This window comes from Notothenia rossii, assembly GCF_949606895.1.
Source record: "Notothenia rossii genome assembly, chromosome: 1".
In the NCBI taxonomy this organism is placed as follows: Eukaryota; Metazoa; Chordata; class Actinopteri; order Perciformes; family Nototheniidae; genus Notothenia; species Notothenia rossii.
Window position 1 is genome coordinate 56,012,025 of NC_136912.1, and position 27,591 is coordinate 56,039,615.

Here is a 27,591-nt window from a genome sequence, read left to right on the forward strand (position 1 = left end):
AATTCTTATACACACCTATGTCCGGCATGAATTCAGAGGACCATCCTCATAGGTGGCCGGGTTATAAATCTTTCAACAAACAATTCATTCAGCTTTCAACAAAGAAATTCACTCCGCATTCAACAAAGAAATTCGAGAGATATTTACCAAGTTTGAGTGAACCTTTACCGAGGAAAAACCCAGCTCTCCAGGGAGAGAGCTTACCGGGAGAGAGCATACCAGGGGGAAAACCCCACTCTCTCGAGTTTGCTCCCTCTCTGCTATTGTTTTTATGCTCAAAACAGGACAGAAAAACCTAAAGACACCTCCTCCATACCCATATTTGTGGAAACTGGGCATGGCCTCTAGTATGCAGGACTTGCAAAATATTATTCTCGGCTATGGCACAAACACCTTTTTGGGGCCTCAGTCTTTCTCCAAAAACTCAGGAGCCCCCCTGCCCCCTGTGTACTGCTGTGAGGGAAGAAACTGTCTCTCCTCTTATCAGTGCCACCCATCAACCATAATAGGCCTTACACTCAACTTAACAAACCACTTGTGTTTTATTTATACTGTAAATGTAGAAAATCATAAAATATGAAGCATTTTCATTGTGGGTTATGCAAGGATATAATTGATTATATTAGATTATAATTAACTTTCGTTTTAAGTATTCAACCTAATATGGAGATCTCAACACTGATGACACCATTTTAGTTGTTACCTAGACATTTTAATATATAGTTATTAGTGCCGGGACTCGATTAAAAAAATTAATCTAATTAATTAGAGGTTTTGTCATTAATTAATCGAAATTAATCGCATTTTTAATCACATATAAATATTTGACCTGAGAACAGTGAGAAGATATCAATAAAGTGTGCCGTCACACAGAGGTAATTTGAATTGCTTACCGAGGTCCAATGATCCCCAGTCAGGGCAAGACATTCGGCTTTCTCCAATAAATTCTCTTTATCTTCCTTTTCATTGTCATAAAGCTGCTGGATTCTTTTTGTCACTGTCTTTCTGCATGGCAGCTCATATGTTGTGTCAGACGATGCAATCTGTAGTACCTTTTGCAGCCCCTTATCTTCTACCACTCTTGGAGTTAGGGTAATGTTGTGAATCGAGTGGCCTGTGTTCATCGTCCATAACATACGCCTGCCCATACCATAACCCCACCACCACCATGGGCCACTCGATTCACAACATTACCCTAACCCTAACCCTAATCCTAACCCTCACACCAGATACTGACTGGTTTTCGGACCCCCCCAATAAAGCAAAAATGCACGTTTCACAGTGGCCTTTTATTGTGGCCAGCCTAAGGCACACCTGTGCAATAATCATGCTGTCTAATCAGCATCTTGATATGACACACCTGTGAGGTGGGATGGATTATCTCGGCAAAGGAGAAATGCTCACTATCACAGATTTTTTCAGATTTGTGAACAATATTTGAGAGAAATTGTTATTTTGTGTATATAGAAAATGTTTTAGATCTTTGAGTTCATCTCATGAAAAATGGGAGCAAAAACCAAAGTGTTGCATTTATATTTTTGTTCAGTGTATAACTAGATTTTGACACATGGCCCCTCTAAAAGACACAGTATGAACACAATATTATTTATTTTTTAAATGCAGGACCCAGCTTAGTAGACATTACATTTATTTAAATTCCAAAGCCAACTGACATGCAGCAAACTACTGGAGTAAAGAGGGTTATTTGTGAGGTATTTTTTTTAATAAACATTGTATGTCATGATATTTGAAAATTCATTGGCATTGCATTTAAAGTGTATGTTATTATATATCAAATGAGTATTGCAGTACACATATGTCTCAGTGTATGAGACAAACATCCATAAAAAAAATAAACTTAAATATTAAGCTAATACAGTCCATTAGTTACACAATATGTTCCCATTGGAAATAGAAACTTGAATAGATTCTACCTTACAAGAATAATACATGCAATGATCTATCTGTGGTTAACTCTCTGCGCTATCTCAGGTGCATGTACAATCTACTGAGGTACCACAGGTGAGCAGCTGACCTCTCTGAACTGGAAATAAGTGGGTCAGATTGTCAGAGTATTTCCAATCAGGAACTTTAAAGAAGTGATCTGTGGCACTGTGGTAAAGGTTTTCAGATTCATTCATTGAAATGATCATTTTCTAACAAAAATATTTGATGACCTGAACTGCACTTCAAATGTTCCTTTTTCTCTTCTGATAATGTGTTTAGGTACACACTTGCTGCTTATTGAATTGATGTCAATGCATTGTTGAACATGCTGTATATATTTTTAATATATGTCTCGTATCTTTCTTATATATTTCTTGTGTAATTTTTTCCAATAACTAAAACTTAAAAGATTAGGCTACGTCAAATTGTCCAAAAAGTACGTACATGACGGGATCCCTTTATATTCTCTTTCTTTTTACTACTCTGGCTGAAAAACATTTGAGAACCTCTGATCTAAAGCATCTCAAATCATTATACGCTTTCCCTTTTGGATAGATCTGACATCAACTCCACCCAGTGAAGCAGCAGCTGGGGGGGGGGGGGCTACAGGAGTGGAGGTCAGTGCAGGTCTGTGTGGGCTGTGGCTCTCCTGACGCAGCTCTGCTCTGCACATTGTTCCTCAACATGTCACACTGCTGCAGAGCTGTTAGAAACAGAGGCGGGGGTCCACAGGGGAGCTCACAGGGTCACAGGGGTCCGTCAGGCCTCTTCTCCAGACTGTACTCCTGAGTCCTCTTCGCCTTCCAGCCCAGCATCATTAGCAGCAAGATCCCCATCACCTTATAACCCACCTGTAATCCCAAGTACCTGCAGGGGTCAACACATACATATAAATGTCAGCAGTGATGTGGATGTTATGGAATCCCTCAGAGGAAAAAATTTAGAATAATTTCAAGAAATAATTTTCTCTCCTGTGTTTATTACTTAAAAAACATTTGTAAAAAGATTTGCCATAACAAACTCAAATGTACGGAGCCCTGGAGGGTTCATAGAGAGAAAAATAAATAAAACGTAGCCACGTTTTACTTTCTCGTTCGCACGAGTTAATAAAGCGTGCGCACGAGTTAATAAAGCGTGGCCTCGTTTTATTTAAATTCAGGGATTCGCGGATTTGCTATTTACACTATTCATTCATGAAGTATGACGCTGCGCTGTCAGCACGCGTCTCCATGTTTATGATTGGTCAAATGTTGCTAACCCCGTCCCTTTCACGTGAACGCGCTCTCAGCCGGACAGAGAAACCCTAGCCTCATCCATGGATGTATAATAAGAACTGGATACAGCGTGGGAGGCGGGGCCTCATTCATTCCTATGAGAGTTGCTCATTGGCGCATGATGATAAAATGGGCCAACTCTTGAGAGAGCGAAACGTCACAGATTACCCGTCATGCCTGAGAAGTACCCGTATGTTCGCTCATAGAGCATGCGCAACTTTAACTAACTTCAGCATGGTATCGGATCTTTATATATACAGTCTATGTATTGGATTTGTTAAGATGAATTTGATATTAACGAGGCGGCCGCAGCAGTTAGCAGCTAACGGCTAGCTAGTAATTATGCTAAGTTACAAATCAATCGTTATGTACTTTTATATTACGCTGATAACAGGATCGAGTGATATCCAAGCAACAGAGCTTAATTTAGCATGATATTTGTGTGGGTTGTGCATGAAACCACTTGGTAATATATAAACATGTATGTATTTTGAAGCCTGTTATGATCAATTGTGAGTTAAATCTTATCTAAAAAGTAAAGCTGATGGATTACTGTGTAGAGTTAAAAATGACAATAGCCTACTTCTCTTTGAAATGTGATGGAGTAAAAGGATAGTAACTGTGACTATTCATGTTAAGTAGCCCACAAGTAACAAAAACGTATAATACTTGAAGGAAAGGTGTAAAATGTTTCCATAAATACCAATATCACACACTACAACACAGACTATAACACCCCTTTTTGTTAAATACCAACCATATATATATATATATATATATATAATTTAGCAGCCTGGTATATTACACAGTTTTAGCGGCATATATAGATGTAAATACAAGTTTCATATTCTGAAAGCCAAGACATGGTTTATTTAACATTTTAAAAAAACATCCAAAATAAAAAAAATATTTTTTGAATTTTACTTTTTTGTTGTTGTTGTAATGGTTCATGATAGGCCCCCGTTCTCATATATATATATATATATGCCGCTAAAACTGTGTAATATACCAGGCTGCTAAATTCTCCAAACTGTTACAGTCAGAACACGTAACATGAAGGTGCCGGGCAGCGCGGTCCCGTGGGTTAGATGCCCATTCATAATGCCGAGAAAAATAACTCTCAGAATAATGTTATTAGCACATTTTACAATTTGAGGACCGAATGTTTTTAATAAGGGCTATACAAACGTTCATACTGGGTAGTTTATTTAGTTTAAAAAAAAATATCCAACGATTTACAGACCACTCTTTCCCAATGTTAGTCAATGGGAAAAAGTGTTTCCGGGCCAAGCAACCTAAAGGAAGTGTAGTACCGCCGTTTGGCCACAACGAATATTCTCATCAGCGTCCGGCGCACTTCCTGGGGGCTTGGCCTCATCCCAATACCCCTCCTCGACTCCTCCTTTCCCTCACTCGCTTCTCTTCCTTGTGTCTTAGCTCCGCCTCCGTGTTCAGTGCAGATTATTACAGCTTGTTCCATAAAATTCAACATACAATAGACAGACAATAAAAAGTACAACACACAGCACGGGGCAAATACATACATCATGACATATATACATAAAGTTCAAGGTGTGATTGATTGTGATTGTTCATTGGGGTTATTTAGAGTCCATTTATTGTTTGTATTGCAAAGGGGAAGAAGCTGTTTTTGAAGCGAGCAGTTTTGGTGGACAGTGACCTGTAGCGCCTCCCTGAGGGCAGAAGTTGGAAGACATGGTGAGCTGGATGGGAGGGGTCAGAAATGATTTTCTTTGCCCTTGTGACAGTTCATTGGTGGTGAAGTGATTCGAGTGATGCAAGGGGACTGCAGGTGATTTTTGATGCTTTATTGATGATACATGGAAGTTTATTCCGGGAGAAGTTGTCTGAACTGCTGTACCAGACTGTGTGATGGGTAATGTGAGGATGCTTTGGATGATGGCTGTGTAGAACTGGATTAAGAGATGTTTCCTAACTCTGTATTTCTTGAGCTGCCGCAGAAAGAATAGCCTTTCGGTGGCTTTTTTTGTAGCTGTGGTCTGTGTTGGTCTTCCATTTGAGGTTAGTGCTTATGTGAGTGCCAAGAAATTTGAGTGATTCTGTGGTGGAAATGAGATAGATAGAGGTAATTTGGGCTGTGGCTTTCGCCTGAAGTCGATGATTATTTCTTGGGTTTTTGCTGTGTTAAGTAGGAGGTTGTTTTCTGAGCACCAGGTGACTGCTTGATGGATCTGAGTGAGGTATTGTGTTTCATTATTATTTGAGATGAGTCCTGTTATTGTTGTGTCATCTGCGTATTTATATATGTTGACTGTGGGGTGCTGAGATGTGAGTTGGTTTGTGTAGAGTGAGAATAACCAGGGGAATAGGACACAGCCTTGTGGAGCTCCTATACTGAGGTGCAGATGGAGAGATGTGGAGTTGTTTATTTTGACCCGTTGTTTTCTGTTCCAGAGGAAGCTGTGGATCCAATGACAGATGCAGGGGTCAGTGTTCATGTCCATTAGTTTATTGAAGAGTTTTTCCGGGTTGATGGTGTTGAAAGCGGAGCTGAAGTCTAGGAACAACATGCGGGCGTAGGTTTTGGGGGATTCCAGGTGTTGTAGAGTGTGATGGATTGCCAGGTTGACAGCGTCATCCACGGATCTGTTGGTTCTGTAAGCAAATTGATATGGGTCCATGAGGTGGGAGGTGCTGGTTTTTAGGTGCCTGAGAATGATGCGCTCAAATGATTTCATCGCCACAGATGTGAGGGCTATGGGTCTGTAGTCCTTGAGGCAGGATATTTGATTAGACTTGGGTACATGGATGATAGTGGATTCCTTAAAACAGTGAGGAACTGAACACTGGCAGAGGGAGGAGTTGAAGATGTTGTTAGCAGCACAGTTATGGAGTGCCGCAGGGCTGATGTTGTCTGGGCCTGCCGCCTTGTTTCTCTTCAGTCTCCTGAACGTGCACCTCACCTCTGCCTCTTTGATGAGGAATGGTGGGGGAGGGGGGGGGGAGATGGGGGTGATAGTGGAGAAACTGGAGAATGATCAAACCTGCTGTAGAAGGCGTTCAGTTTGTCCGGAAGCTGATGGTCATTTTCAGGTGTGGGGGGGGCTTCGTTTTGTAGTTGGTGAGGACCTGAAGTTTTTTTCCAAACTGTCCTAGTGTTATTGTTTGAAATGTCCTGTTCTATTTTTGAAGCATAATTGAATTTGGCTTTTCTTATTCCAGATCTAAGTTTGTATTTTGCAGCCATATATTCCTCTTTATTTCCGGATTTGTATGCATAGTTTTTGTCCTTTCTTAATTGTTGAATTTCTTTGGTGAACCAGGGCTTATTGTTGTTGTGTTGTTTTACTGTTTTCGTCGGGATGCACAGCTGCTCACAAAAAATTGGACGTATGACGTCACTGTGTCGGTGTAGGCATGGAGGTCCCCAGCTGTGTGGAAAACTTCCCAATCAGTGCATGCGAAGCATCCACGCAACTTTTCGATGACTTCTTTGGACCAGGACCTGGAGGATTTTATTGGTGTTTCCGAGGATTTCAATTGTTGTTTGAATTTCGGGATAAGCAGTCCGACTTGCCGAGCGGAGCTCCCGCAGAAGCACGCTAAGCCTCCTTGAGTGAAGTATAGCAGTTGAGTGTGTTGTTTCCTCTGCTGGGGCAGGTAACTTGCTGGTGGTAGTTGGGAAGCTCCGTGGACAGATTGGTGTGGTTGAAGTCGCCTAACACAATTATTGCTGCGTCTGGATGTGCGTTTTCCACCGAGGAGATGTGACTGGCTAGATCGCACATGGTGGTGTTAGCGTTAGCCTCAGGTGGAATGTAAACACTGATTATGATTATCGATGCAAACTCTCTGGGAAGGTAGGTGGGTCTGCATTTGACAGTTAGATGCTCCAGAAGTGGGGAACATGCATGGCTTAGCGAGGTGGAGTTTGTGCACCAGCGATGGTTGACCATAATGCATATTCCACCACCTTTAGATTTGTGTGTTAGTTCCACTGACCTGTCGGCTTGGTGGAGTGTGGATCCTGCTAGTGATACTACTTGGTCGGGAATCGAATGATCCAGCCAGGTTTCAGTCAGTCAGATGGCGTAGCAGTCACCGTAGTTTTGTTTGACTGGATCAGGAGGTGAAGTTCATCCATCTTGTGCCTGAGAGATCTTACATTTGACAGCAGAAGGGCAGGGAGTGGGGGTCGGTATGGGCGCCTCTTGAACCGCGATAGGACACCGGAGCGCCTGCTCCCTTTTGCTGCCATGGCGTTGGGAGGCCAGGTGAAACAGGTAATATTTCCTTCGGGAAAGACGTTGATGACTCCAAAACTGCATGTTGGTTGTGTCTGAAGTTTAGTAGGTCCCAGCGGGTGTATTGGATAACACATGAAACTTTACACACATATAGGGCAGACAAAAGTACGACAGACATAAACATAGCTTGCACTGGGGCGAGCCTCACGGCCGCCATGTTTTCATCACCTTATTCATCACCTTCACACTTTAGAGTTACGCTCCATTTCATCACCTTCCGAGGATGTCCTCGTTCACTCAAACGTCACTATTAAACGACGTCTGTTAATGATGACATGTGCACAGCTGTATCCCCTCTCATCGGGCTTAACTGAATAACCCTTTAGAACCAGCCCATTTGTTGTTAAATATTTATTTAAATGAATGAATCTTTCTGTTGTTAGTCCAGGAATTCAATGTATGATGGTTGGTCCTGCTTTTGTGTTCTGTTTTGGTGTAAAATGTAGCCTACATTTAAATAAAAATATAATTATAGTAATGTGAAAGCCTTTTAGAAATGAATTGCACATAATAATTCCCACGGAGCTGTGAGCACTTATACATTTATGTGACGCTTTTCCACTCATCTTCCAGTTGTCGGTTTTCGACCAGCTGTGAAGGTGGGGGCGGGGCTTTTATACGCGAGTAGTAAAAACACTTCCGCTTAGTCTGCTCGCGTGTATCCTCCCTTTCTCACCCCTCCTCGACTCCTCCGTGTCCATTTCAGCTATTGGGACGTCCTTCAAAATGGCGTGTCTTGGTCGATTTCCGGGTCAAGTCCCGGAGGAGGGGAAGAGAGGAGTCGAGGAGGGGTATTGGGATGAGGCTCCTTTGTTATGACATTAGGGTCATGTAGAGTGAGATCGCTACCCCTTTAAGAGAGGGGTGTGGCGCGTGCATGTGAGAGTGGGTATGGTAGAGCGAGAGTGAGCGAGCGGTAGCCTATATATGTTTTCTGGAAATGAAACAGGCAGCGGGAAATCTTGTGAAACGGGAGAACTAAATAAATACAACGACCTCCCAAGACGAGCTCGCCTCTCTCCAGTGCTTTGATAAAGTGGGTTATTGAATCCCAAGCGTGTTGCTTCTGCCCTGGGAGACGACAGAGAGTCATCTCCCCTGTTTCCTCGACCACGGTCGTGGAGCCGACAAGAAAGTTCAACACCTGGTTGATTTACTGAGCTGATAACCAGCTTCGTAGGACCGCTTAGCAACATCGCGTTTGTTAGGGTTAGTTAAACCGGGTAAATCAAACATATCCAGGATCTGTTGAACTGGCTTCGTCGTAAAGGGCACTGGAGGCAGTAACGTGTAACGGCCCCTACACACGGCGGCGTGCGTTGCCGCTTCAACGCTTCTGCCCATTCACTTTGAATGGGGTGACGTCACGATTCACCGAACGGCATTGTGGGAGCAAAGCGTAGCTTCTCTCGCGGTGCTCGCTGCAAAAGTAGAGCAATGTTCTACTTTTGACGCCTCGATGGAGGCGTCAGCCAATGGAATCATATGCCAGTCCAAGCTTTAGCCAATCAAAACGGCGTTCTTGTGTGTCTGGGGCGGGAGATTCATGTGATTGGTTGTTGGTCGAGTTTCAGCCCCCCCCCCCCCCCGGCAAGCGACAACGCACGCCGCCGTGTGTAGGGGCCGTAACTCAGCAGAATTTGAGAAGAGCAGCACCAGCTGCAAAGAGCTGTGCCTTTTACTGTTTACTTCACTGCGTTTCCCTTCATTAGAACAGCTGAACAGAGATCGATGCTGCTACGTTTAACCACACACACCTCTACACACATCGAACTACCCCTCGTTTTATGAAGGAGATGTCCTGTCTTTGTGTTTGCGCTCAGCTCCGCTCTGTGTGTGGATGTTCGGTGTGTTTGTGTGTGTCCGACACCACCGGCATTGGTTTTCAAATCACCACGACCAGTAATTTACACAAATCTGGTTCTCCATAGTTATATGTGTATTCCCAAGTGAAAGAAATGTGTTTAATCTTAATCTCGATGTGCTATAGCCCTGCCGGAGTGCACCGGAACGAACAATACTATCATAAACAAATTCCCCCACACACACACACACACACGCCCTGGCGACCGGACATATTCTTCATAAAACTAACCACGCTTTATTTATTTTTCTCTCTATGAACCCTCCAGGGCGCCGTACAAATGCATCCCTGCCCCATGTTCTAAATTGGATTAAAAGTGGCAGATTAGCCAATTTGTGACACTTGTTTCAATTTTTATAGATGGACAAATATTTTTCCCTGGGAATTTTTTTTTGTCAACCCATTTCCAAAATGAACATTTTTGGAATTTAGTTTTTTCGTCTGTCCTCAAGTCAGTCAAAATCAGACTTAGATCACTGTAATGATTTCTTTCTTGCCTCTAAGCTGTTTTGTAAGGTGTGTTGCACTGCATTTGTGTATGTGATGTATGTTCAGAGTGATAGGTTTTCGTACCGGTTCCTCAAGATGTTGTTGTCATAGTAACCACAGCTAAACTTCCTTCCACACACATGCTTCCACCAGATACACGACGTGTCAATGGCAGTCCCGAAGAGAGCAGGGGCAGGGAGCCAGGCTGAGGGGGGGGACAGAACGAGGGTGTAACATTTCTATCAACATGTGGTGGAGCTAGAGCCACTAGAGGCTTAAAATCAATGTCATTCAGAGGTATGTTTAATAGCACTTTGTTGTGGCACCCTATAGCAGCCAATCATCACAGTGAAACATAACCGTTCAGAGCCATTATGTGTGCAATAGTAATTCATTTGAATGTTTTATTGGAGCTTCTTTTACCATGGATATTTATATATTGTTAATAACCATTTCAAGTCTGTTTCGATTCATAATAGTACATTTTCCATTGACACTTTTATTTTAAGCCACATTTTATTTCTACGATGTCACTTTATTACATGTTGCTCTATTCTGAAATGAAATACATTAACTGTAAAACTGTTGTAATAAAAACAAGATTAAATTATAAAATAATAATCGGTAACAGCAATTAAATAACTAGTTATTCATAACTATAGCATAACACACACACAGACATTGTGTCTTGACTTACCTAATACTCTCATGAGTAGAAATTGAATTCCTATAGCAAATGACTTCTCTTCAGAGGAAACACATCTGACAGAAGAAAAAAAATATATCATCTTATAAAGTATTTCTTGGCAACAATTTAAATACGAGTTTGATAAAATCATTAGTAAGTGTTTGTAGTGGAGGAAAAGCAGATATCATTACGCATTTTTGAATAGTTAAAATAAATTACATGAGTTAAAATAATTATGTGAATATACTGAAATGCATTGTCCTCCTTCCCTACCTGAGCACCATCATGTACATGGGGTTGTGAGTGAGGCAGGCGATCAGCGATGCCAGAGAGATGACCAGAATGACGGGGAGCATCAAATGTGGGCAGTTGTTGGGACAGGGGGCAGGGCGGGCGCTCTGGCCCCCAGACATACACCTGCAGCTGGTGTACAGCTGTATCCACAAAGAAAGCAATGGGAATATTATAGATTTAGGTTATCTGTTCAAATAGAATGAAAAACAACATTTTGCTTTGCTCGTTATTTTGTACCAAATCTGCTCTGAAATAAGCTTACTGGCGTTCTTGCCAAATGTGTTAAATAAGAAGATTGAGGCTCTCATGTCTGTACGCAGAATATTAGGCAATAACAGTCATCAGCTAGTTTAGGCTCAAGACACGAAACAGGATTCTTTGCTTAAGAGATTCTGGTAGGCAGAAGATTTTGTTTACAAAGGAACAGAGCCAGGTTAGCTCATTCCCCCTGATGCCATTCTTTATTCTGAGCTAAGCTGGTTACCTGCCTGGATCTTGCTTCAGACTAAGCATCCAAGATTTGAATCGATCTTCTCAATTACTTCTCAGCAAGAAAGAGAATAAGCACATTCCCCAAAATGTCGAAAAATTATTAAGCTGGTCAATGATTTAAAAAAAGCACAAAAAATGGGGTAGTGTTTCTCTTCAGCCAACCCAACAAACTATTCAAATTGAAACACTTGGGTCACAGATGAAGTTTTGTTTTCAAAGGATTCAAGAAATATAAGTACTGTCAGAGCTAGTGTGTCCGGATGTTGGGCGTTTCCACTTCTTTTCCACTTCTCACATCACATTCATCACTTGATTAATTAATTCACCTTTCTTGTGGACTTCTGAGTTAACAGAAAATAGACTATTATTAATCTGATCTAATATTGGGATTCATTCATTAAGATAGCTGCACCCATCAGTGTTGTGCAGTATTACACAGAGGACACTATTAGCAGTCACATATCTCCCAATGGAGGATTATTCGCAAGCTTTGACATCTTAATTATGACGTGTTGTCTTTCTTTAAACACCTCCTGTTGTCCTGTGAGTGATAAGCATTGATTGGACATTGGACTGTGAGACACTTGTTAGCGGCAGAGCTCTGTCTGTTCTGACTGATCCACACTGGGAGCTCCTGCTGATGGAACACATTATGTAAAAGAGCTCTGGGAATTGTGATTGTTTTGAAGATATGTCACAAAGTCTAAAAGCTGTCATCCAAGTATCCAAGCAGCACTACCATAACAATGTTTAACCTCTTGACTCCGTGAAGAGAAGATGCAGTCTCTGCATTCCCCACACAGTTAAAGATTAATTACACCATTCCAGGCTGATTTACAGATCTAGTAATAGGAAAAGAACCAAATAGTTATCCCCAGATCCCACACTGAGAAAATGTTACAAGCTATTACTAAATGTGTTTTGAGCTGTTTCTCCTTTTCAATAAACTTATGTAGCATTCCTATCTTACAGTACATGATTAATTTGCATCTGGAAATTGTACTCATTACTGCTGATGAATTATTGTACAATGTTATTCTAGTGTTGCACAAATATCTGTCAGGTTTAAAAAAGTCAGCTAAAAATCAAGTTTTATTTTTTCAGCCCCCTCACAAGCATGTCTTAAAGATAGTTCTTATTGTTTGAAGTGGGGTTGAATGTCACACCTGCGTATCTATAGCCAGTGTGTTTCCTACAGTAGTTAGCAGCTGACATGCCCCCCAGTTTGGAGAAGCACACATTAGAGCCATGCTGCTCTGGACAGGGGCAGAACAGTGACTTTCGGGGTTAGGGTCAGGGTTATGTTTAGTTAACCCTAACCATATCCTGCTGCCTCATCAGGAATTGTGTTTGTGTGACTTCTGTGATTCTGAACATAACAATCACACAATGACACCAACAAACAAACCAGTCTTTGGAGGCAGCAGTACACCAGCAACTTCTGTGGTGCAGTGAACATATTTTAAAGTATAGCCTAACACATTTAGCTGCCGTTCCCATGGCTTCTGTGTTACTAGGTGTGTGCCGAGCGCCATCTCCTGCTGGACATACACTGACTATATATACTTTCCCCACCTGAACCCTGTGGGTGTTGTTGGGGTCTTTGGTGAAGTTGGTGCAGCCGGCATGGCAAGGAGAGATATACTCCACACCGTCAGAGCCACACACGGGGTTGAAGGCGCTGGCAGGGCAAGAGCAGTTGGAGTAGCACAGAGCTAGAGACCTGGGGAGGGGGGAGGGGGGAGGGGGGGGGGGGCGGCAGAGAACACAGGCTCAAAGCTGATGTGTGAGCAGGCCATGTTTCATTAGCATATTGATTCACATTATAGTGCTTACTGACTTGCTTAAATTCAATGTGTTTTAAATGTAAGGTAATTTATACATATTTAGCACAATTATATGTTTATAACAAGATTTAATCTGCAAACTAGCCGTTTCTGCAGTTTCATTCTATAGAGGAAAAGAAAAATCCAATGCCAACTTCATGAACTCTTAGCATTTTGTTTAGGCTTCAGTCAGACCATTAAAAGGCACCCTGTAGTGACCACTGGTAGCACTATAGCGCAATGTGAGTTATGTACTATAAGAAAAAAGTTTAAAGTGATCACACACACACACACACACACACACACACACACACACACACACACACACACACACACACACACACACACACACACACACACACACACACACACACACACACACACACACACACACACACACACACACACACACACACACACACACACACACACACACACACACACACACACACACACACACACACACACACACACACACACACACACACACACACACACACACACACACACCACCAGAAACTTTTTCTAACATGCGACTATTGACAGTTATTTGCACTAATGTATATATTTGTCCTCTTGTAATATCATCTTCATCACTTTAAAGGAAATGGCCATTTCTACTGATAATTATTCCAGGTCAGTGTGTGCGAAGATCCGCGGAGCCGCGACTGAGAAAAAGATAAGGCTGAGAAAAAAGTTGACTTTGACTTTAGTGTTATGTTTAAAGGTTGGAGTCCTTTGTATTAACTGGTCGAAAGTTTTGAAAACACACACTAATTTAATGATAGTGCCCAATAAAATGCTAATAACTTACTCCGTAAAGTTAGTCTTTTTTATACACTATGCTGGATGAGGCTGACGCCCCAAAATCTAAACGTCCCCCTTTAGAAACAAAGCTGAGGACATCTTCATGAGAAGAGTTTCTCACTCACCTGTACTGTGCGTTCTGGAAATGGTTGACCTCTGAAACTTTCTGTGTGGGACAGCCCATGAAGAAGAGTGGCACAAAGAGGAGGGTGGATGTGGTCAGCATGGCAGCAGAGAAGCGAGGGATGGTCTTCAGAGAGAGTCCCGCCCTTTTCATGATGACCCCGCCCATCAACATCCCCACGGCTACAGCGGGCAGATTCACAGCACCTGGGAACCATCAGCAGCTTAGTGGCCTCCACGTAACCATGGAAATGATATCCTTCATTCATCATTAGGGTAATTTCTTACTTTTACATTTTTCGACACTTTTGTTGTGTTAACGCATGTGACATACATTTGAGCAAGAATGTGAGGTTTCTTTTCCCTGAGGGGTTGTAGTTAAACCTCAGCTCTGATAGTGTTTAATAAAGTGCAGCCAAAATACAGTCAAATCTCCCTATAGAGACCCATGAAGACCACAATGTTGGACCGGGGGCCATGACAGCATAAACAAATGCATTCCATTTGATCTAGAGCTTTAATGTATAGCACTAGATGGAGCCGTTTTCACATGTTCACCCTAAAGGCCATTACATACTAATCTTCTGTTTCCCTGCACAAAGCTCTCATGATCACGACTGCAGTTGGTTTCAAGATGTTAGTCAGTGTAAGTGAACATTTGAATATGAATTGTCCCTGTGATGATACCCTTACAGAGGGATGCACAGGGGTTAATATGTCCATAGGGGTTTGCTGCACATCCTGTGCTATTTTATTCGTTTGCTGAAACAAATGATAGACATAGTCTTTGCAGTGCTGCAAAAGGGAAAAGGCAGCGGAAACCCAAAAATTATTTTCATATTTGAAAAGATGACAGTACAAACCCAAATCAGTGGCCATGGGGCAAAAGAGCTGACTATTAAAACTCTTCTTATACACTGCTTCATTGCAATTCCAAAGCGTTCATAAAATGGTTTGATACATGACCTGAACTAGATTTACTGCTGGCATTGATTGCAAGCACTGAAGGGGCAACAGCAATCTAAATTAGCTTTCCTGAAGTCCCATCTTTATGTTGACAATTCTGCAGTACGTACCTACGAGCAGGCTGCTGTAGGCGAGGGAAGCGCTGTACTGCCGCTCCAGAAACTTGTTGAGGAACGTAGCGAGCCCTGCGATCACTGAGGAGAAGCAGCACTGAGCCAGGACCAGCATCAGGAAGAGAGGGCTCAACAGCAGGTGCACAAACATCCTGGGAAACACTGATCACAACCAAAAACACATGACTTCAGAGAAAACTCTCTTATTTATCTGATACAATCTAACAATATGTCTGAATATAATAAACTTACTTTTCAGGAAATCAAGTAAAGAGACATCTGGCTTCTTGAAGTCATCATTCAGGTCAGTTTCACTTCTCATCCCCTGGAAAACAACATGCAGTGTGAACTATGTGGAGGCCAATATGTGATTGTGCTGTGTAAAGAAAACAATTCTACCACTACAGGACAGTGCCTTCAGATGCCCTCTTCCTCAAGACTGCAGACATGTTTCAAATCTTTTAATATCAAAAGAATAGATGTTATATGAAATGTAGATTTTATGTACAACTCATAACAAGTCTTGGGCAAAGCTGAGAGAGACATCATTTGGTTTCACAAAGACGTGGAGGAAAAAATCTGTCTTGCTCTTTTATATTTTTGTAAAGGTCAAAAAATGATTCACAAGTACAAATCAATTATTGGGAAATTAAATGTGTTCAGTGACAGTTACCTTGTGCATTATAGCTGGTGAAAACCCAGAGAAAGAAAGACAAGTGTAATGTTGACATCAAGCCAGTCAATAAAACATGATCCACAGATAATGGGTGGATTAATAAACCCGCCTAATGGCGCCACACACACACACACACACACACACACACACACACACACACACACACACACACACACACACACACACACACACACACACACACACACACACACACACACACACACACACACACACACACACACACACACACACACACACACACACACACACACACACACACACACACACACACACACACACACACACACACACACACACACACACACACACACACACACACACACACACACACACACACACACACACACACACACACACACACACACACACACACACACACACACACACACACACACACACACACACACACACACCTTCAGGTGGGCATAGAGGCCGATTCTGGACCCGATTATTCTTGTGCAGTGTGGACAGGAGAATGTAGTGGTGGAGGGTTTGGGTTAGACCTGTTTGGTGGTTGCTCTCTCCTTACTGAGTCTGCGCTTCTCTTGTGCAGCATGGCAGAGGTCATCATTATATAGTGCAGCACCCTCACGGACAAGGTTTCTCCAGTTCGGCCTGTCTGTTGCCATGTCTTCCCAAGCTTTTAGGTCTATGTGGCACTTCTTTAGGTTTGTTTTTATGTTATCTTTGTACCTCTTCTTTTGGCCTCCAGGGGCCCGTTTCCCTTTAACAAGCTGGGAATAAAAGGCTTGTTTTGGGAGCCGAGAGTCAGGCATGCGGATAACATGGCCAGTCCATCTGAGCTGGTTTTGGGCAATGGTGGCAGTGATGGTCGGAATGTCAGCCTCTTCCAGGACGCTGGTGTTAGTGCGCCGATCCTCCCAGCTAATCCTGAGGATTTTTCGGAGGGATCTCTGATGGTATGCTTCAAGTGCCTTTAAGTGCCTGCTGTATGTGGTCCAGGCTTCTGATCCATACAGAAGAGTGGGGAGCACCACAGTTTTATAGACCAAGATTTTGGTCTTTGCTTTTGGTCACGGTTCTCAAAGACTCTCTTCCTTAGCCTTGAGAAAGCCCCACTGGCACAGCTGAGGCGATGGTGTATTTCATCATCAATAACAGCTTTTGATGATAGGAGGCTGCCAAGGTATGGGAAGTAGTCCACATTTTCCAGTCTGATGTTGTCAATGGAGATGTTTGGGGGTAGGACAGGCGTACTGCTGTTTGGTGGTGGTTGGTGGAGGATTTGGGTCTTTTTTATGTTGATGGCTAGACCAAGCTGTTTGTATGCTTTCGCAAAGGCTGATAGGATACTCTTTAGGTCCTCTTCCGAGAGGGCTACAAGGGCGTTGTCGTCCGCATACTGCAGCTCCATGATCGATATGGTGGTGGTTTGACCTTTAGCCCTGAAACGGTTGATGTTGAGGAGTTGGCTGTCAGTTCTGTACATTATGTTGACTCCCTGGGGCAGATGCTTGCTTGTGAGATGTAGGATAGCAGCAACAAAGATGGAGAATAGCGTTGGAGCGATGACACGTCTCTGTTTGATTCCTGTGTCGACCCGGAAGGGTTCAGTTTTGTCTCCACTGCCACTGAGTACCATGGCTGACATATTGTCATGCAGCAGTCTCAGTACCCGGACTTATTTTTCTGGGCAGCCAATATTTGCCAGTACCAGCCAGAGGGCCTGACGGTTCACTGAGTCGAAGGCTTTGGTGAGGTCTATGAAGGCCATGTATAATGGTTGATTTTGTTCCCGGCATTTTTCTTGCAATTGGCGAGTTGTGAAAATCATGTCTGTTGTGCCTCTGTTTGGGTGAAACCCACTCTGAGACTCAGGAAGGATGCTTTCTGACAGGGGGGGGAGTCTGTTGGCCAACAACCGAGCTAGGGCTTTCCCTATGGTGGACAAGAGAGAAATGCCACAGTAATTTCCGCAGTCTGCCCTGTCTCCCTTCTTAAATATGGAGACCATTAAAGCATCCCTAAGCTGAGCAGGGATTTCCTCTTCTTCCCAGATTTTGCCAGCCAGCCAGCCAGCCAGCCAGCCAGCCAGCCAGCCAGCCAGCCAGACACACACACACACACACACACACACACAGGGCAAGCTGACCAATCAGAGGACACTGGGCTCACAGGGAGGGGGGGGGGGCAGGAGCTCCAACAAGCCGTGTAGGACAGAGAGTGAATACACACACCATACAGAGATGCTGTATGAGAAACCAATGTGAGTTTGGAACATTGAGCAATGTAAATCTATTCTAGTAGATCTCAACAATGATGAATTATGATCAGTGGAAATGGCCATGACATTGGACCTTTAAAAGGACCTGCTGGTTTCTGGGAGTTTCTTCCAGATGTTTGGAGCATAATAACTGAACGCTGCTTCTCCATGTTTGGTTCTGACTCTGGTGACAGAAAGCAGACCAGTCCCTGAAGACCTGAGAGTTCTGGATGGTTCATATCGTAGCAGGAGATCACAAATGTATTTTGGCCCTAAACCATTCAACGCTTTATAAACCCGCAGCAGTATAATGGTCTCAGGCCACCCCTTGGCCCAGAACTACAATAAGTCACTCAAAAACATACATAGTAAGAGACTCAACATTAACACAAAGCAACATCAAAATGACCAACAGAGACTCATCAACTACAAAGAGATGCAGAAAGGCTGCAAAGGGACACAAAGACATTACCAACAACAACAACAACAACGAAAAAGGGCAAAACATTTACAAAGAGACACAAAAATGACCACAAAGAGACACCAAACATCAACAACAACAATAGGCCTAACACTATAAATTCTGTATGCCTTTCTCTTAAGTAGGAGAGGTGGTGGGGCCCCTCTTATAGTAAATCCATATCACAGACACATTCAACGAATGCTGAGTCATTAAACAGGACTTCTTTGTTCCACACATCTCTCTGAGTAAGGCTTACTTGATCTTCTGAAGGCATTCTCCGGGGGAAGAAGAAGTAGGGGATGGAGGTGAGGAAGAGGAAGCCGGCGGCGATGAGCAGGCCCAGCCACCAGGCTCCCACCCAGCGGGGGTCCGTCTGCCTCAGCTCCTGCTCTACTCCTGCACCAAACAGCATTTAACACCGTCAGCAGACACATCTCTCTAGCTATAACCAAATGGACGGAACGTTACATTACCAAAGCCAGTCTTGTCCACGTCCACATAGATCCGCAACATGACGGAGCCCAGCAGGTAGCCAATGGCAGGTCCGAACACAGACACTGCGAACAGGATTGCTGCGGATGATAGATGTGAGGAAGAGTTTCTGAAGGACTGCTGAGGGAGTCAGGTTTCTATATATTTGTTGTTATGTGTTATCAACATGTTATTCTTTGGCAAACAATGAACATTTAGTGTGAGTGTATTTTGGCTTTAAGAATCAATGGCCCTTAATTGGAAAAAAAAGAGTTTGAGGTTTCCATTATTCAAATCAATATCTAACCTGGTTCTATAAGGTTCCACCTGCAGAGATAAAGCCAGGGCTGCTCTGAAGGGTTTGACCTATTTGTTTTCCGTTTTCTGTGTTTAAGAATATTTAGTCTTAAGTGGGAGTGTTCGTGCATTTTTTAATGTTATTCCACAAAATATTTGATTTGTCCGAACCCATTTATTTTGAGCCTATGGTCCAAATGTGTCTGAATGAAAAACATGTTTCTGTACCAAAACTTCTTATATAATTATCTGTACAATTAATTAACTTTTGTATGTTAAAACTAATTATGATTACACAGTTTGAACAAAGTCATTATTTTGTGTTCTTTCTGAGGATCAATAAATATCAAATTATTATTGTTATTTCATTAATGATTATTTTTCACCAACAAAACGGAACTGCAAATCATTTTTGCTATCTGGGATATGAACCCTTAAACCCAATACCTGGATAACTTCCTTTAAATTCCAAGGTGACAAAATACTGTATATTGAAATAAATTGATTAAATTCTGTTTATTAAAAAGCTTTTTCAAAATGCAGGCTCACAGAGTGACCTTGGAGAACTCTGAGCTACAGTACAGTTCACCTATGTAAAGAGGGGAGTTTCCGGGCCCGGCGAAGTCATCGATGTAGGAGATCCCAAAGGGCTGGATGGGTACGGAGCCCACCCCGAACAGCAGCTGGGCGCCGGCCATCAGCAGCCACAGCTTGTTGGAGTCGGCCAGGCGCCGGGTCTCGTCCCGCCCACAGGACTCTTCACTGGAGTTCCTCTGCAGGTTACAAATGTCATGGCGATCTGGATCACAGCGGGGGGAGAGAGGAAGAGAAGGGGGAAATCAAGTTAATGACAAGCCAGTGGAGGCAGAACTCCTTTCATTTCCTCAAGTTTCTCCTTTGTCTGGAGGCAACATTAAAGAGGAAAGAGGGACATTGTTATTATAAATGAAATGCCCTGAGAGGTAACTCTAATTCAGTTTTCTTTTGATCTATAGAAAGTTCAGCTAGAGATCATCAGCAGCACTTTGTGAATATTGCTGAAAAGTACAGAAAGCCAGATTCTGGCCACTTAAGATTGCAGCTTTGTAGACAAACTCTTTAAGTAAAGTCTCATAAATTGCACTGACGTGTATTTGTACTCTCCTCTGGAGTCACGCTCGCTCTCACAGCCGTGGAGGCAGAGATATTGGTTCTGAGTCTTACTGTTTAGAACAGAGTCATATGCGTAGGGCTGGGATACAAAGTGAGGTAAGGTCAGCATCAAGGCGCTGACAGCCATCAGAAATCCTCCGATTCCAATCAAGCGAGGACGGTGGACCCGATTTCCAAAGTAGCTCACGAACACGATGAGCACACTGTTACTGATCTAGGAGAAAGAACAGAGGGCTGCTGTCACATCCATCCTGTCACCCCCCGCCTTCAGTTAGCTCTCACAGTTTGCCAACATCACTAATGGACTCTTCAAACTAAATATGGACATAACCAAGGTTGCACTGTAATCTAAATGTACTGCATTAAACCAAGGCTAGTTCAAAGTGAGTTTCAGAATTGTAGATGAAGCAATCAATTATGTAATTATTTAAAGAAAATGCAATCAAAATGCACTTGGCTGTTATAACACATTTCGATAATGTAACTTTTTCAATGGATAATGTTATGATGTAAACAAGTATGCCTTTTTTCTCTGCAGTTACTGTGAGCATCATGTGAGCCTGCTGAAAACTGTTGATGCTGATTCCATCTTTATAGATGTGAACTGGAGGCTGCAGTTATCTCTAATTCCTATAAATGATAACCAGAGGAAAACCGCCCATGCCCATTCTGATTGGTTGTTGCAATTAAATTACACCGGATCTCAGATGACATTGATCAGAAAACAGAAGCTGCAGGAGATAGTAATTTAACACTAAACTGTTCACTCTCCATCAAATATTGTTTCCATTGCCTTGCCTGATATCATTCAATGCCTGCATTGAGATAGCATTACAAATCAAATTTGAAATGAAAAAAAAGTTGACGCTATTAAAATTTTAAAGTCAAAATAATCGGAGAGACAAAAATAATTTGAAACATTTCAAGCTGCTTGGACTGCTGGTTTGACCACTATGTGGCAGTATAAAGCTGTACACACTGAACTGATGTATCAACACCTTTTCAGTGTCCACCACTCCTGAGAGGAATATGTGACTCTTTAGGGTCTCAGTGCATGGCCATTACACCCGAACAATGAACTGAAAGATGAGTGATTCTGTAATGCTGAGGAAGTGCAGAGACGGAGGATTATTTGGTGGTTCATCTCTAAGAACTCCTTATGCATTACACGTAGACACATTAACATATGAATACCATAAACATCTATCATGCAGACCTGATTTCTTGAGGCTTTGTTTTATCTCTGTTTACATAAAATGTCCTTCAATTAAAAAGGATTTCCTAATTTCAAAATCCTGAAAGGATTCTAGCTTCAAAAGAATGTAATAACTGTAAACACTGCAACTACTAACATAGTGATATAAATAGGGCCTGGTGACCCTTGGTCATGCATACTTAAAACATGAAAACAACTGGACATCTTATCATCTCCTTGACAGTTTGATTCCATCTCTGTAATCAAACTGTGGCCTGACTCCAGGAAGTGTGATTGTGATATGTTGCTTGTTCTCCAGTTCCTCTTCCTTCATCAGTATCCTTGAAATAAAGCTATCATGATTTCAGGCTGTGAGGTGGTGTTATTCTTGGCTCCTACCTCATGCAGGGAGGAAATGGTTCCTGAGGAGTAGCTGCTGAGACCGTAGCGTCTCTCGATGGTGCTGATGGTGCTCTTGAAGTAGGCGCTGTACAGCAGCTGGGACAGCTGCAGGAGGCCATGGCATAGGACGAACATCTGGACAGAGACAGGAGGCATGAGGCTCCAAAGCAGGTTATGGTCATACATATCATATAAACTGTACTGTGAGAGACACTAGTCTGTACTCACATAGACGCAGATCACCTTAAACTGTATAACAAAAACATTTTCTCAGGTTGGTTTCATTATGTTTGCCTCTTGGATGTTTCCCCTCACATTCAGGTATGTGGGGAGATGAACTGGATGCGCTCCCGGTGATGTGGAGGAGCCACTCTGTGTGTCAGGAGGCGCTCACACTCACTTCGCTTGGGGGGTCATGAATGCCCCGAATGACGCTGAAGAGCCATGTTGAGATTAGGAGTGAATTGCTAAGAAAACAGAGATAAACCCAAGCTTTCAGTTGTTTACCGGCTGCCAGGTCGGCCAGGGGGAATAAACTACGAACTCCACTTTAGAACAGTTAATGCTCCCATTAAAGCTTGGCTTTATGGTTTGTCAGCACACAATAGACGCTTTTGCAAATATTTTCTCATATTTTTTTATTTTGGATCAAATGGATCAATTTTTTCAGGCAGGCAAACGAGCCCCTTTTCTTTGTGAAGTAAATTCAAATCAAACATTAGAGATGCAGAGTGTTCCTGTAACACAGCTTCAAGTCAATTTAAAATCCACTTCAAGATGTTGGTCTGATATTTGTTATTGCAGATAGCGCTGGTTAAAAAACATTAAATGTCAGAGACAAGTCTGGAAAACACGTCATCCAATGAAGTGCAAAATGTCAGTGTGAGAAAAGGCAAAGAGTTTTTTGCTTCCAATCAATACTAATGTCAGAATACAGCAGGACCATTTGTCTAGATGAAGAGATGTTGGACAGTGTTGAAACTTGGATGATATTCATCGAGATATAAATAGATCTATAGACAATAAAATGAGAAATAAAGGCAGCAAAATACAACCGGTGCAGAACGCTTCCGTGTTTCAACAGCATGTCACACTACACGCAGGATTTATTATTTATCCTCACTGTTAACACAAGTGATTTAAAAGCCTATTTGTTCGTGCTGGTTCCAGAGTTGGATCCTCCATGGATTATGTACATATTTATCCTTTTCAAACACTCTCAGCTCCGTCTGTCTGAGCACCATTGTCCCAGCCTTCGCCCTGCTGTGAGGGGAAGAATGGAGGGAAGTTCACACTTGAGTTTCAAACGTCTTCATTTCAGCGACACGTGCGGTCACTATGATGCTGGATACAAATGTTTTTAGTTTTTTTGCAACAATATGCCTGACCTAGGCTACTTGGTAAAATAATAAAAGGAAGCTTAGTGGAAGAAGTCTCTCACTTGAAAGGAGATAAAGCAAAAGAATGACCTCCCTTCACTGTGGAAAAAGGAAACAGGATTTACTGCACAATAGATCAAAGGCTTCAATCTTTTTGGAAATAATGGTCGTAGAAAATCCAACCAACAAGTTTGATACAAAGCTGTTGATGATGAACATGTGCATATGTTGTGTACTGTAAACATGACATGTTGTGTACATGTAAACGGTTTACGATTTAGATGGGGGGGGAGGGGGCAGAGAGAAGTGTCTTTCTGAAGTCTTGTTGTCTGACAAATTACGCTGCAGCAGTCTGTATTTGTTTCCATTGTGTTTGCTCAGCTAAGCTAACTTGCTGTTGGCATTAACCTTATCCTGGACCAATATACCCAAGGTTCCCTTTCAAATATATGGCAAATTGTAAACACATTTCCTAAATCTGCTAAAGAAAAATGCAAATGATGTATGATGCAAAATGATGTAAATGCAGGGCCGTCCCTGGCCATCTTGGGGCCCCAAGCGACTGATGTCGCGTTCACACCAAAAAGAGTACTTAGTGCCGGGAACTTTTACCCCCATGTGTAGTGCCTTCTAGAGAGGTGGTACCAAAAAAGTACCAACAAAGTACCAATTTCTATTGGCTGGGCGAATTCCAAAACACGTAAAACTCTGAAAAGTTTTTTGAAGCCGCCATTGTATTTGCTGGCATTAGCATTATTAGCATTAGCATTATCACTCTCCGTCCTGTACATTAGCAGATACTGCGCGGAGAGCTGCGCTGAGAGCATGGGGCCTCACATTGGATGATCGGCCTGTGGGGAGGGACGGCCCTGCACTAATACATCACGTGGTTAACCAGTGCAAAGAGATGAAACCCAAAGCAGAAGAAGAGTGTGCAACAAGAGGACGTGATTAAAAGAGATGAACCTCAAATGGCAAAAACATGACAATAGACCTTTCTGATTGTTTGGTGTCATGGTGTGAGGAAGGTGGATGTTGATTTCAAATTCTGTTTCCATAGAAACGGTTTGTCACATGTTGCCTTTTTTTCATTTCTAACTTTTACACGTCAGCTTAGCATACAAACTTGTTTGCAATATGTTAGTATCTTTGCACATTGTTGCATTTCCACTGAGGATTTTTTAAGCGCAAATTGAAATTGCATACGCTGTGACACAGCTCTGAACGTGATCTGAACATGCTCGGTGCGCTGAGGTGAGGAGAGAATTGAAGCTTGCATATCCCGAGGTTCAGGGTGTGATCATAGTGCACCCGCAGCACCAACTTGGCTGGATATGGCAAAGGAGAATTTGATAGTGTAACCCTGGTGCAGACTAGGTGTAGCCCACGGAAGGTAAGTACAACGCTGCTGTGCTCACAATGTCCTGCAAATAGAGGGCCAAAAGCTGTACGGCATGTAGACCTACCACTGTCAAGAATATATGGATATGATCTGTGTGAAACTGTTGTTTTCAGCCCGACTCTTGAAGGTATTCAGTTTTGTGCGTTAAGCAACTCGGACAATTTTCTAATCTTTAATTGCAACTGCTGGACAGGAGGTCAACAGTGACCCAGAGTTCTGGCTGGACACTTTGACTTAATTTTACCTGCATGCTGCTTTGATTCAGAACTACTCCCACTGTGTCAATATACACAGCTTTGAACTTCAGGTGCATTGAAACTGTGCAGGATGGGCGAAATTCCACTGAGAACACTCAGTCTGGCTGATGTGATCATGTCCGTTTCACTGCCCCCACCCACTCTGTATTTTTACACCTTGGTATCAACAGATCAGGGGCTTTAAAGTGAACACTTTAATGATCAACAGGAAAGGATTTGCAGAAAGTAGACCCACCACAGTCTGCGTAAGAGGGAAAGGTTTTTCATCACCTTCTGGAAATGTGAAAGTTGCTTAGGTCTCGTCCGAACTGTCAGAACATAGTGTTAGTCATGCTTCATTAACACCAACGAAGAAGACATGTCATTTCTCGCTGAGTTTTGCCTCCTTATTACTCACAGCCCTGAACAAAGTGTTTCTCTTCCATTATTACCATAAAGTGAAGCACAGGGTATATTGGGGGGGGGGGGGGGGGGGGGGGGCATTTCTCCCACCAGTCAGTTTTCACTGAGACTTCTAATATTACAGCCAGAGGTGCACTGGATACAGCAGCCAAACAAAAAAAACTTGAGTCAAAACTGACACCTATGTTTTATGATAGAAATACAAAACTGTGTCCAACAAAGTCTCAAGGTGCAATGATGAGTCAATTTGACAGAAAACGTGTTAGAAACTCATCTGATGTTATTGAGGCATTTTCTAAGCAAAACAACTTTATCTGGTGTGAGGAATTTCAAGTGTGAGTATGTGATGCTTTATTTGATACCTTCATTACTGTAATTCATCTGTGATCCTTTCTGATGTTTAACAGACCACAATCATAAAAGGAAACACAAATCATCAGTTTGATCGTTTTTTTTATTTTGTTCAATTTCCATAGTCCTACGTTTAATTTGGCATTAGGACTAATCTTTAAAACGTTAAATGATTAGTGGAGGTAACATAAGTCATACATCTTTTGACTTTAAAAGCAAAGCGAACATTTTGTTCGTTTTAAAATTGATTTAAAAAATAATGAAAAATCTGAGCTAGTCCACCTAAAGTTGTTGCAGACACCAATAGGCCTACATTGAATATTTTAAAGCTATAAAGCCCTTTGCCTCACCTGGGGTGCACGAAGCTTTATTTGCTCTTAGGCAACACTACACATAATACTGCGCTCATGTGTTCTGAGAAAAAAGAACAACGAAATAACTTGTCTTTTTGTTTCTTGGAATTATTATAATCTTTGAAACGTTAAATCTTCTAAAATAATTTCCAGCCCGTGTTCCAGAAGCAGTGAAACATTCCCGGTCAGCCTACCTTAATGTTGCGGCTCAGCCTCTTCTTCGTGTGTTTGGGGCAGACTTTGTCCATGGTCCCGCTCTCGGTCTGTGTGCTCGCGTTCACTGACGGCTTCTTATGACTGCTGCTGGTGATGTAATTACTCTCTCTCCATGCGCAATTGTTTTTGAAAGTTCTGAATTGAGAACAGACAGTCCTCGCGCTGATTGGCTGAGTCACGTTCGCGCGAGCGTGTGCAACACACCTGGGAGAGCAGTGACTCATGGAGAGATTAGACTGGTCTTCTTCTCCATTCATTTAAAGTGGTGTCAGTGTGAATAGTTCGTATGGTTTCAGATGCCCTGCACTCAGCAGCTCAACAGGCTTAATGTTTCATTACGTTTGGAATGCGGCCCACTAATGAGTGAAGGCCAGAGAGAGGACTCTTCGGGGGATAATTATATTATAAATAGTTATGATCTAAGGAGCGTTTTTGACTACTTCATGTGGTAACTTATCCAAGTTATTTTCCTCCATATTTTTTCATCTTAATAAAAAATGTCATGTGGTAACTAATCCAAGTATCAACATTTAACATTAATGTGACCTTATTCATTTCTATCACTTTTGATTACCTCAATATAAAATAGTAAAATACTTCAATACAATGTTTTTGACCTAAGTGTATTATATAAGAAATAGAACAAGGTGACCTTAGAAAAGAAAAAACCAAGATATTTAGGACCACAATTATTTTATTTATAGGAAAAGCTGGTTTTCATGAAGCATATTCAGGCAGGAGCCTACACACCAACGCTGAGACACATGAGCACATACAGTTTAAAAAGCACAGCCACCTCTGTAATGCCATAATGACAATCTGAATAACCTATAACCAAGTACCTCGAAATAATGACTTTGTATCTAACTTGTTATTTTTGAGATACTATGAGTCAATATTTTTTAAACATTTAAAATTGATTTACGGATGTTTGTCATTATTTAGAGATGCTAATGATTTTGTTATGAGTCCAAGTTATCGTCTTATTTTTCTTTCTTTTACTGGCATAAATGGGCTTCCAAATTCAAACTAAAAGACAGAACACCGCTAAAAGGGCTAAAACCACAATCCCTAATGTATGGATATAATGTATGAATAGCACTGTCAATAATGCCGTTTTAATAAATGCCAAATCTTTATCTTTAAATGTGTGTTGGC

At 42.2% G+C, this 27,591-nt stretch overlaps 1 protein-coding gene across 2 annotated transcripts; it reads right to left on the reverse strand.

Annotated features, from left to right (window-relative positions):
• Nucleotides 1-1,591: 1,591 nt before the first annotated feature.
• Nucleotides 1,592-26,622, reverse strand: slco2a1 (solute carrier organic anion transporter family, member 2A1). 2 transcript variants are annotated; one of them, XM_079674078.1, is made up of 14 exons: nucleotides 26,412-26,615; nucleotides 22,071-22,208; nucleotides 20,528-20,690; nucleotides 19,914-20,123; nucleotides 19,030-19,128; nucleotides 18,813-18,952; nucleotides 15,425-15,497; nucleotides 15,170-15,334; nucleotides 14,096-14,300; nucleotides 12,913-13,060; nucleotides 10,825-10,985; nucleotides 10,561-10,625; nucleotides 9,948-10,068; nucleotides 1,592-2,814 (listed from the first exon to the last, which is right to left on the reverse strand). In XM_079674078.1, exons 1-14 carry the CDS (start codon nucleotides 26,463-26,465, stop codon nucleotides 2,694-2,696), a joined length of 1,863 nt encoding a protein of 620 aa, XP_079530204.1. In that variant the 5' UTR covers nucleotides 26,466-26,615; the 3' UTR covers nucleotides 1,592-2,693. The 2 variants fall into 2 exon arrangements, with proteins under 2 accessions (XP_079530204.1, XP_079530203.1); XM_079674077.1 differs by lacking the exon at nucleotides 1,592-2,814 and adding an exon at nucleotides 6,354-7,542 and having other exon boundaries at nucleotides 26,412-26,622.
• Nucleotides 26,623-27,591: the final 969 nt, after the last annotated feature.